The sequence below is a fragment of the Tympanuchus pallidicinctus genome, unplaced genomic scaffold, assembly GCF_026119805.1.
Source record: "Tympanuchus pallidicinctus isolate F22 unplaced genomic scaffold, pur_lepc_1.0 scaffold15, whole genome shotgun sequence".
NCBI classification, from domain to species: Eukaryota; Metazoa; Chordata; class Aves; order Galliformes; family Phasianidae; genus Tympanuchus; species Tympanuchus pallidicinctus.
This window is the reverse complement of record NW_026294669.1, coordinates 17,675,534-17,687,935: the sequence shown is the minus strand read 5'-3', so window position 1 is coordinate 17,687,935 and position 12,402 is coordinate 17,675,534. Positions and strand designations below refer to the sequence as shown.

General features: G+C 40.1%; 1 protein-coding gene across 9 annotated transcripts in view; it reads left to right on the top strand.

The window, feature by feature from the left end:
* Positions 1-12,402, top strand: part of LOC128076841 (sodium channel protein type 1 subunit alpha-like) — a 247,524-nt gene that overhangs the window by 74,391 nt on the left and 160,731 nt on the right. Inside the window, exon 1 of one of the 9 annotated variants that reach the window (XM_052675074.1) lies at positions 3,635-4,837. The exons of 5 other annotated variants lie outside the window; for them this stretch is intronic. In XM_052675074.1, coding sequence (XP_052531034.1) covers positions 4,629-4,837 — 209 coding nt within the window. In that variant the 5' untranslated portion in view covers positions 3,635-4,628. Of the gene's footprint in view, positions 1-3,634; positions 4,838-5,766; positions 5,956-7,980; positions 8,085-12,402 lie in introns of those variants that run through there. 3 more of the 9 variants (XM_052675066.1, XM_052675064.1, XM_052675065.1) reach the window with 3 other exon arrangements.

Genomic DNA, 12,402 nt, shown 5'->3' with positions numbered 1-12,402 from the left:
AGTAAAATAAGCTTAAAAATGTATGTGATCACGTTAAATCATATGCTAGTCTACATTTTAAGTGTTTTTCTTAAATCTCCATGCACACTTATATCCCATTTAAAAAAAAGAAAAATAAGTAGGTCATAAACCATGTTGAGACACCTTGTCAAATTTGTATGGGATTTCTGTTAACTCACGGAATTTTGCTTTGGAAGGTCAGTGTTGAAGTCATACTTCATTTCGTACGGCTGTCTGCTGCCATCTGTCTGCTCTGCAGTGCCGAGTCAGTGGTGCACCATTACATTTACATATCAAATTGCTGCTGTTTTGTGTGCTTTTGAAAAGCTGTTAGATTTCTGATGCACTGTTTACCCCATTTCAAAGTGGTTTCTCTTGATCTGCTTTGACACATTATGGGAAAGCAGATTGCAGGGCTGAAAGTTTTGACTGATGTAAACAGATTCATAATGGTAAATCAACCCTAAAATCATTGAATAGTTACACACAGGTTTTATCCCATCTACTTGAAAATTGTATGCTCCTGATTCTTAACTATTCTTTTTCTTTTTCCTCTCTACGTAATGCCATTTTGGATTTTCTTTATAGAATCCAAGAAGAACCAACCTAATATTATCTCTTCTATCTGTCATTCTCACAACTGTTATGGTGATAGCAGTATTCCAATGTACTAGACGAGCTCCTTCATCCCAAGGCCTATGGAGGGCTTTTTCTTACCTCTTTTTCTATATTTTTCTTCTTTTTTTGTTCTATCCACAAAATCTTCTTAGATTGAAAATTATGGAAGTGACCCATTTCCTACCAATTCTGTATGTTAAAGCCTGTTACATCTCGTAACTGTGACAAAAATTGTAAGAGGAGAAAGAAATGGTACAACATTAATTTATTTCTCAGTCTGATTAAACAGACACTGTAAGCAGTATATAAATATTCCGTTTTCATTGCAGATCTTAATACTTCAGCCTTCCTTGGGTTTGGTCTTGTAGATTTGAAGTTACAGTGCATAACCAAGAATGCAATCAATATGAGGATGATGAGGCAGTGGAACAGGTTGACGTAGTTGATGCACCATCCCTGGTTTCAAGGCAAAGCTGGGTAAGGCCCTGGGCAGCCTGGTGTAGCTGTGGTGTCCCTGTTCACTGCAGGGGAGTTGGACTACATAGCCTTCAGAGGTTCCTTCCAACTCTGAGGATTGTGTGATTCTATGAAGTACTTCATATATCAAATGTCACCTCCATTTCACTATGCTACAATTAAATAATGATTTTACTATTTCATATTAGACAAACTGATTCTTTGGCAGTTATACACATTTTCAAATTTGTTAATTTCAAACTATAAATTGTCAGTATTCACTTTAGGTTTTATTACAGAAGATTTTACTTTGTTTTAGTGAATTCAAGTTGTAGGCAAATTTAAAAAAAGAAAAAAATATATGTTTTGTAGGAAATAACTTTGGTATTTTGCAGGTGAATATTAGAGATTTTAATTAATACTGCAAATTACTTAATTAAAAAAAAAAAAAAAAAGTTACTGAAATACTACCAGGAATTGCTCAAGCAGTCACTTATGGGCCTTCATTGTTTAAACAGCTGCACAGACAATTTAACTCAATATATTTGTGTCCATCATCAGATTATTCAATTTATTTAAGTAGAGAGTGGATGTTACTCAGGCTGAATTGCTGGGGGGGAAAAAAAGTGGAAGCTTCCTAATCAAAATGTGATGCTAAAGCATATCACTTACAAAAAAACTTCTTAATCTTACCTTCTGAGGACACTCTGACAAAACTGATGGTTATACTCTGTTTATCTGAGCCACTGATAATAAGTTATTATACTGTTTTCAGCAGAGACTGGGGATTCTTCTTCCATTCCAAGTATTATTTGGTAAATCTGTTTGTAGATTTGCATTCTGTCTGCTTAGGAGATCTTGCATGTACCATTGTATTTAACATCAGTGAAAAAGTCCTCAAGAAGAAATTTTCCAGCATAGGTGCTTGAAATCAGACCTTATATTGCATGGACAATGAGACCTATGGTCTGCTTTGAAAAACTGCTGAGCAGTTACAGCTACAAAATTTCAATGGTTGTTCACAAATATGGAAAGCCTTGAAAAAGACTAATCTGTGCAGATCTTCAGAGACAAATATTGCTTACCCTAAATTTTGGTTTCCTACTCCAAGCCACGGTTTTCCAGAAAGACACACACAGTTTAAATGAAGAAAGACCAACAGTGTTCATCCTGGCTAAGAGAAAGTAAAAAACAGTATCTTAATGCTTTTCAAGCAAGTACTCTATCAGTTATCTGTCCATTCATCTGCATTCACAGCCTTAAAAAAAAAAAAAGAGAGAAAAAAGAGAGAGAGAGAGAGAGAAGCAGTGCAAGTCCCATGTAAACGGGGAATGTTTAGGTTGTCAGAGTGTGAGGAGCAGTTGAGTGAAAAACTTCTGGTAGAACAGTATTTTTTGGTAACAAATATTGCAATATTGTAAGTAACATTTCTGACATTTAAAATGGGATTCCTTCCTTCTAGGCACCTTACCAAATGGATCGACATTTTATGGAAATTTAAATCAACAATTCACAAATTAAACAATTTTATCTGCTGATTATAGTCTTATTTCCATTGAAATGTTATCTCTGAGCAACAGTAGTGATTGAGCTAGACGTGGTAGCTAACAATCACTAGCTCCCTTATAGCAAAATTAGAAAAGCCAACTTTACTATGATAAGACAGGATATAGGATGTATTTGAATAAAAAAATAAAGGAGAAAATGTTTCTTATACTTCAAGATGTGTTAGCTAAGCTACCTATTTTACTACACAAAACTTAACAAACTTTTTACTTTTGGTGATCCTATAGATTCGGAGAAAATCTTAAGAAACTAAATTGTCTTGTGAAAACATCAATATAGAGTAAAAGTATGCTTTAATTTAAGCTTTCCTTACCAGCACTAAAATGACTTCGATAAGGGTGCCCTCTAATGGAGACTGTGGCTATGAAGCCTTGCTAAAGTTTTTGAGCTTTTGAATGGACTACATATGTGGAAATGCAGAAATTTCTTCACATGCACATTTCAGTATGAGGTGACTGGAGAGAAAACATGCTTGTTTTTTTTTAATTAAATTTTTAATTAATTAATTCATTACCCACTGTACAATTATTTGTCTTGAAGCACTCTTTTCTGTATATCCTCTAAGTGCAGAGACAAGGCAGCTTAATGAGACATTTAATATGTTTCTTCTAAATATCTTTGTATATTTATCAATTTGTTTTTTCTTAAATTTGAATGGGCTGTTCTGCAGGAAAAGTCTTAAATGCAGTTTTTTACTGCTGTTTGCTTTTCTGGTATTTTTAATTTTTTGGTTAATTTTTTTTTTTTTTTGGTTATTTCCTAGTCACTTACTAGTTCACTAGCAGACTTTGAAAGGTTTTAACACCTCTGTTCTTGTTGTCCCCTAGTTCTTTGTCACAAGCCAGATGGCACAAGCTGTGGAGAACAAAGGAATCGCAGAGCCAGCAACAATATTTTCTACTATTAGTAAGCAGTTCGATGCAACAGCACTTCAGAATGAGCTGAAGCTGGACCTTTGGTACGTAGGGCTGCAGCAGCAGCACCTCATGACATAGCATTTTTGCCTTTACTACTTCTACTTAAATACTGAAACTTTTGGCATGGATATACTGACTCAACACTATCAAAAAAACAAATTGTGTTGAATTTGATGTTGAATTCTTAGACCACTGTTATAGAATGAGTTCACACGTGTGACAGTTCTGCTGTAGGGTGCCATGTGAATGATTCATCCTAACATATAGGAGAGGCAACTGCAAAGAAAAGCTGGGAGAATATTGATAATGTAATGCCAAAAAGGAATCAAACAATGTGATTCGTAAAATGAGATGGCATGACTTCAGAAGAAAAAGGGCAACTGTTGACTAAGAAGGTAATATAAGTATGCATTAAGAAACTCCAAAGATAATTTTTTTTTTTTTTACTGTTTGTAAGCATTGGGAATGATGCTGATCTTGGCTTATTTTCATTTTGCATCAATCCAGTCCTTGGGAGGAAACTGTCCATTAATGCAAGCATTGTGACTTTAACATGGCCTGATGCCAAGTTGGAAATGTGATGCAGGAGACTAGACCTTTTGAAGCCTATTAGGAAGTGTCTCATTTTTTATCATGTCCATGAATGAAAAATTAGAACAGTAATGTACTATATGGTAACACTATTATTTGGCAGCAGGCTTGGACAAAGGGCAAGTCTGTTCTGTACTTTAAGATGATCTACTGTAAGTAGGAAAGAGATAAGACTGACTGAAAAGGTCAACATTTCTTTGCTAGGTTGTGGAGAAAATACACGTGTCTAGTTATAAACCATAGCAGCTTCCATTTGGTTTTTACTCATTTTTATCAAGATAGGTACTAGACATTTCTTCCCCACAGGATCACAGAATTGCAGGGATTGGAGGTGACCTCTGAAGATCATTTAGTCCAAGCCTCCTGCTAAAGCAGGTTCCCTACAGTAAGTTACAAAAGAGTCCATGTTTATAATGTGAACATTTGTATCCATGCTTTACTTCTGTAACAGTAGGCCTAAAGCAAGTTGTGCACTGCAATATGCATAGGATTGATGTGATTATAAACTGTTTGATCACTGTGTTTTCCCAGGGGTACTCTGCACTGGTGCAGCCTCTCACTGAGTACCATGCCAGTTGCAGAGGAAGTGACAAAACAAACAGCAGCTGGCCCCTTCATTCATTAGCAATGCTGGGAAGCGAGGTGGGGGAAGCAAGGGAGGACCAGAAGCCATTGAATTTCTTCTCTCAGTTAAGTGAATAATATTCACTGGCCACGTTACTAAATGATGTCTTTTCCACTAAAGAATTATTGAAAGACTCATGAGAACTAGGTGCACTCCTTGGATGCTATCACTTGAAAAGCTTGCAGTTTATTTTTCAGGTGAATAGAATCTTAAGGATTTGCAACATTTCTTTTTTTTAATTATTATTTCTTCTGTTGCCTCATTCTCATTTATTCCGTGAACAGTATAAGGCCTCATGCTAAGACAACCTATTAACAAAAAAAAAAAAAAAAAAAAAAAAAAAGGCATGAAAATGTATATTTGTAAGGAGCTTCTCAGTCAAGCTTTCCTGTTGCGATTCTAATGCATGCATATTATGCAAATTGAAACATTCTCTACGTGTGATATGACACACGTCTATTCTCATCCATCTATTTTTCATCGTGTACATTAGAGAGAAGCCTTGTCCTACTTCCACTGTCACAACTGCCCTTCCAAGAAGTGAAGGTCACTGTAAGAGCTGCTGGCTTTTTCACCTGCCTGTGCAGTATGTGCGAACAAGTGAGTCCACTGTTGCCAGATTACCATCTCCATCTACAGGCATACACTACCAAGACATCTAGGTTAGCATCTGGGCTTCCCTCACCCTGAAAGAGTGGTCATAAACACCCCAGAGAAGAATCTGCTTGTTGTATAACCACTTCCAAAAATAATTTGACATCCTTAGGGACAAATTCTTGGGCCAACTGTTCTGGTAGATAATAAAAGCCCTTAAACATAGCCTTGTTTTTTCATTCATATTTTCTACTACTTACTAGCTACTTTGCTAACTTCAAATTTTCGTTGTTTTCTGTTGATTTATACACGGTGTTTTTTGATGTTTAGGAGAAGCTGTAATTTCACTCTTGGTGATATTCTCTCTATAGTGGAGAGCTTCTGACTTCCAGCCAATGATATTTTGAAGGACTCTTCAGTGAGTTACTTTGTTCTTTCTAAATGGGGAATTCAGGGAGAAATCTAACATGGACTTCTTTTGCCTAGAGAGAGAGAGAGAGAGAAATCAGAAGTCTGTAGTTACAAGGACAAAACTGGAATTTAAAAAGCAACACAGTGCTGAAGGATGTCTTTAAAACGTGATCCCAGGTAACACGTTGTCCATGTATGGGGGGTACCTTCTGTTGTGTATCAGTGTACTGCAGAAAGTTAATGTGTTCCTGGTAAACACCGTGTTTCTTAGGTGGTAATGCAGTAATACTCCTTGTTGCTCAACCTCACCTTGAGCATCGGGTGCTGTTTTGGGCACCACAATATAAAAAAGAGATAAAATTATTAGAGAGCACCGAAAGGATGACTACAAAGATGGTGAAGAGTCTAGAGGGTAAAATTCACGTGGAGTAGCTGAGGTCCCTGGGTCTGTTCAGGCCAGAGCAGAGGAGCTGAGGGGAAGCCTCATGGCAGCTGCAGCTCCTTGCAGGGAGCGGAGGGGTAGCACTGAGCTCTGCTCTGTGTGACAGTGACAGCGCCTGAGGGAATGGAGATGTGTCAGGGGAGGGATGGGTATGTGTTGGAAAAAGATTCTTCACGAAAAGGTGGTGGGCGTAGAGCAGCTGCCCAGGGCTGTGGACGCGGCCCTGAGCTGTCGAGGAATCTTTGGACAATACTGTCAGTATTGTGGTTTGATTTTTGGGTGCTCGTGTGTGTGACTGGGACTCAGTGATCTTTGTGGGTCCCTTCCAATAGGGTTACTGTGATTCCAAGAAATGTACTGATTATGAAGCAATACCCACATTGAGCACTCGGGGGTGCTGCGACTTCAACTATTGCAATTCACCCTTCAGAATCGGTTTTATTCCATCTGATAAAGTCTGTCACATACTGATCAGCTATTCCACTTAGAATCCTTTCTCTTGTATAAAAACACCACATCCATGTGGGAAAGCTTTTGAGTGGCCTGTTTTAACATAATATAACAAATGACTTATTTTAGTATTCTGTGTTCTAAGTAAATACATTGGTTCTATAAAGTGCGGTAATTTTTAAATGCATTGTCGCTATTAGCCAACTCCATAATCATCCCTATATGGAATATCAGGCTTTTCCTGCCTCAAAGACAAACATGACTCTGTTGGAGGCTCTGCAGGGCTGGGGAGTGGGTATCAAATCCAGCATAACCTGGAGAAATGCCCAAGCATGCCAGAGAAACACATGACCCGTTATCCATCCTAAAATGGTAAGAGGACAGCACTCTTTCAGCACCTCTTTCCTTCCATTATCTTATGCCCATAATGGATTAGAAGCAAGTAAATATGAGTGCAGAAAACAGATCACATCTCTGAACATTTTCAAACTTACTTTTGTGGTGTTTGTGTGTTTTGGTAGCTCCTAAGAAATCTATTTCCAAAGAGATCTATTTCCAAAGAAGGATTGCTATCACCTGGATTATTACTCTGTTGTGAAAGGCAAATGCAAAACTTCTACTGTCTGAACATCAAAACCATTTTATGTTGTCCTTGTGTGCTTGGAAGTAGCAGAGATTTTAAGATACTTCCAGTGACTTCAGGTGGATTTAGCCCATGAGCAGTTTGTCTGTGACCACAGATAAAAACAACAGCTGTAAGTAGTCCATGCAGTCCTTCGGAGAGTTCCCGAGGGCATTAACTGGGGCAATAAGTGCAGTGCACGCAGGCCATGGCAGGAGGCCTTCAGAAATATAAGCCACAATGTTGAAAGTGCCACGGAGTCCAGGTGGGTGGATAAGTTAAATGTTTTGTTGTGGGCTTGGTTGTAGGCAGCATCTAGGCTTTAGATGCACGTTTTAAGAAGTCGAGCTGCAGGGACTCAGCCCAGCGCTCGCAGACGCCCACCCTGCCCTGAAGCCTGCAGCCAGCAGAGCGCCCCCTGCCGTCCGCCCCCGAGTAGCGCCCAACCGCGAGGTCGGTATCCCGCCCTCCGCGGCCGCCGCGAGTCTCTACTGAGGCGGGCGCGGCCGCCGGCTTCCCACGGCACCCCGAGGCTTTTGAGATCTCCTGCTATCCCCAATGATACTTCCCCCGTCCTCCTCGGGCGAAACCGGCCCTTCCCTCGGGCCCCGCCCCGTCCTTGGCCTCCGCCAGGGGGCGCGGCGGCGGCGTCCGCGACTCTTCCCTCAGGCGGGGCCGGGCGGGGCTCCGCGGGGCTGCGGCGCGGAGCTGAGGGCTCGAGGCGAGGTACGGGGCGACCGGCGGCCGCGTAGCACTGAGGAGGAACACCTACCTGTGGCATGGGAGAAGTGAGTGAGTAGCTGCTTTCCGGGCTGCTTAGAGGGGTTTCGTCGGGACTTTGCTCTCTCGGTGCTGCTCTCGAGCTCCTGGCCCTTTGGTGACCCCCTGGTCTCGGCGGTGAGGGCGGCTGGAGTGCTGAGGGCTTTATGCCGCCGCATGAAGCTCTTCTGTTCCCCATCGCCTTGATATTCAGCTCTTTCTTTTCTTCTTTCCTTCTCTTCCTCCCCTTCCTTTCCTTCTCTCCCTTCTTTCACCCCCTCCTCCCCTCTTTAAACATTAATTGGCATAACCCTTTGGGGAGCTGTTTTACCCACACATATCAGGGTCTTTCAGTCATCAGCTTGTTAAATTTGCTCTCCATGCATGCGCCTAGCAAAGAAACCTCTGCTCAGCCCATGCCACCCCTGAGGTCCTGCTTGGTGTCTCTGTGCCCCACAGAACATACATTCCTCTTAATTGTCCATGAAAGATACATTATGATGTGGAGGTGGAGCAGGGTGAGCTACGGGGGCAGGATTTTGCTGTCTGCTCTCATGTTCCCCTGGTTGCTAAGCAGTAGTGACCACATTTGTGGGAAGATCGAAAAAGTGCATGGCGGACAGCAAGCAACAGCTACAAAGGGCACCAGCACGTTGCCACATCTGGCAGTCTTACTGGTGGGGAGTTCACATAGTAAATCAGAACCTGATGCATTCTTTGCTCTTAGGCACCGTGTTACCTTAACCCTACACTTTTGGCGTTCCATCTTGTGCTTCAGAGGGAGCAAGGTGGTTTTGTTTCTGTAGACGTGGTAATGGTGCAGAAATACTCCATGCATTCCAAACAAAGGGTACTACTTTGACCTTAAAGTGTCTTGTTCAGAAAATAAATGTGGGAACAGCCCTTATATTAAGGCATGTGTTTGTTTAGTGAGAAGTCATGTACAGGAAAGATTTTCCTCCAGAAAATAAGTGTCAATGCGCTTTTCCCCTACGTATGTATGCCTGCATATATAGTGTGTCTTTTTTACCAACATGTCTTGATTCTGGGATGCATTAAAAACACTTTTAATTTGGGTGCAATGGAAAAAGCAAAGTGCAGTAGTGGAAGTATAATTATGGTTTTTACTTCAATAAAGCTTGTTTAGAGCAAATACATATGCATGAGGGTTAGGAAAATAAAGAAAATAAACGAACTTTAATACTTTGAAGATGAATTTATGTCATGATGTGTTTATCATCTGATATATAACAAAACAGCACTATTATGGTGTGGGTTTTCATATAGAATGAAAGATAATTTTGATACTGCCATTTTTATGTGAGTACTAGGTGACGAATGTTCTATCTGGACTGAAGATCTTTTTATTAGGATCTGATCAGTTGCACTGTTGTTCAACTAGCTGTTGGACACAAATAGAAAGTCATCATACTGCGTGTTGGGCTTCAGGGCTCCTTGGTGGTCCTGATGGGAAAGGGTGTGTCATGGTGGGGAGGTAGAGCCCAGCCATGGCATCATGCATGGAGCCTTGGGACAGGTGGAAGCAGGCACTGGATGCTACCCAGTTTGCCCACTGCCAGGCTGATTGTCAGGCAGGCAGAGTGGTTTTAGGTCATTGCAGCCATGCTCTGCCTCTTTCACCTATGTATGTTAGGGATTTAAGAAGACAATTTCATCTAGGCTCTTGTTTTTACCTCTTTCTTACGTATTTTTAGAAATATTGTGAACTTAATAATCTTTTGAGGATATATAGTTAAGTTTATGTGAAGGTCAGTTTATGAGAATGCAAGATGTGAGTGAGGCTAATGCATTAATAGATACTTCCATATGATTCCTAAGAAACACAAAACAAGAGTTTCCCTCTTCGTTCTCAGAACATGATTTAGTGTTTGCGGCTGAAGTTTGGCAGAGAGAAATGGAAATCAGTGAAATGGATTTTATTGATTTTTAATTACACTCATTAAAAGAAATGCAAAGTGTAGATAAATAGTATGGGACATGAACAAATTACTGGGCTTCTTAATCAATTTTGTTCATTTCAGGCTTTATTTCCAGCAGTACAGTATTGATATGGACATTTTCCTCTTTGGAAAGAGGAAACTTAAAATTTTATTTTAATACTCATTTATTTTGTTTGAAGTAAAGAGGGATCTTTGATGTAATGTAGAAAAGATGGTAAATATGACGCACATTTTCATGTAAGCATTTATTAATAATACATCGTTACTACTAATAAGCAGTGATAGCGTGGAGAAGACATTCCGCTTATTCCAGTGCAAAGAAACATGTGCTTGGGCCCAATCCTTTAAGCACATGTCCTCCTCTATTTTTTTATTGGGGCATTGAGTTGGATGCCTAGTAATAAAGCATGTCCTTTGGGAGTGCATACGTGCATACAGTGCAGAACGCACAGAGCGGAGGCTGGTATAATTTAATTTTCAAGAAGATTTTTCTCTTCTGTTGAAGTAAATTGTAGGCTCAGCCCAGGACAAGACCGTATTTATCAATAATAATCAGAGATGTCATGCTCCTTAGGGAGAGTTGAGTCATTCTTATTGTTGAACACATCAACCAGCACAACCACTCGAGTCCAGGAGTAAATTTCCATTAATTATCTGGCTTCTGTTGTTAAGGCTTTTGTCACTGCTAACTATTTTATTTCCAGGCAGGAGATAAACTCATTCTTGCATTTCCAACTACAGGTTGTATATTCTCGTGCTATGTAATAAGTTCAATAATGTATCTTAAAATCTTGGGAGAATTGCACTGTCGAAATTGAGCAGCAATGCAGAAGTTGAAGTGAAAAGCTAAACCATCTTGCATGTTGTTGTTGTGTTCTGGAAAAAAGAAAAAAACAATGGAAGTTTGAATGCATTTTGATAAACTTAATACAGTTATTTCAAAAGAAATTCTGTCCAAATTGGACTTACTGGCTGAATGAAATTTTCTTGCCTGGAGTTCAACAAGTTAAATAGAGAGAAGCAGCAAAATCTCTTGGAGTAAATGCACTTGTGTGATGTATCTCTGGCACATTTTAAATGTCAGTGCCCTGTTCATCTACACTTTTAGTTGATTCTCTTGGCTTATCGTTCTGTTGTTGAGTTATTGACATGTAGATCTATTTTATTTTTGTGTTAGCCTGAAGCAGTGTCTTTTGAAGAAGATGCTTTTGGAATGTTACCCTGAACTTTTGGATATAAAATTCTTATTTAAAATTTCTCAGAGAGGCTGACCTGACTTGTGGAGAGGCGTAAGGTATCCCTTTGTCCCCTCGCAGTGATCTCTGCTTCTGCGCGGGTGCTGGAGACGTATTCACTGGGAGCAGTTCTCTGCATGCAGGGGCAGCACAGGTACGGGAACGGTGCTGCTGTCCGACATCCTTGCCTGGATAAATATCTGATGCTGTTGATAGTGCATCCACAGCAGCATGTAATTTCTGGGAGCTTTTGTCTTTCCTGTGGGTACTCCTTAAGAGACCGCCAAGACTTGCTGCCTGAGTTGCTGGAAATGACAAGGCAAGCCTTCTCGCCATTTGATTCACCATTTGGCTTTGTGTCTGAACAACTCTAATTCACCGTACAAATGGTCTTGGTATGGAAGTGAGTACGTAATAAAATTGAGAAAGTATTAACAAGAAGAATAAAAAAATAGACTGAATCTTGAAACCCACTTGGATCTCATTCTAAGATGCTAATAATTCTGTGCTGTTGCAGGTACTGATTTATGTTCTACAGTGCAGTTGCAAAGTTTTTTATTGTGTGCTTTAAGTACGCCATTTGAAATCTGACTGTGTTCATAAATACATCTCCAAATTTCCCAAATGTATGATGCATCTCTTGAAATATTTACAGCATTCTTGGGAATTGTTTTGCCTAAATGTTTTTCTTGTGTGTAAATAATTTCTGTATCGGCAGATAGGCCATGGCAGGTTCTGTAAGACTGTGTCTTCTCCTTCGTACTGCCTTTACAAGGTTTCTCTTCTTTCCATTAGTAATTCTAGAGCATCTCGCCCCTCATTTTCTTCTCTTAGCCATCCCTGTGTCTCCACCTCTTCCTCCTCGCCCATGTGTTGCCTGCGCCCATGTTGATGCCTGCTTTCCTGGGCTAGACAGCGTTGTGCAACTCATGGGGTGACAGTTAGCCATGTGTGTAGAAGAAGTTGATATTTGAACAAATAGCAGCCAGAAAGGAGCTTTCTGTTTCTAGTACCAAAATGCTTCATTAGCATGTGTACACTTGTTGGCTGTCTGGCTCTATCAAGTAACATGCAAGCCTATTATAATAACGAGAAGTGTGTCTTCTGGGATTCTAACCAGCAGTAGGGAAATGTTTGACTTGGAGATCAACCATC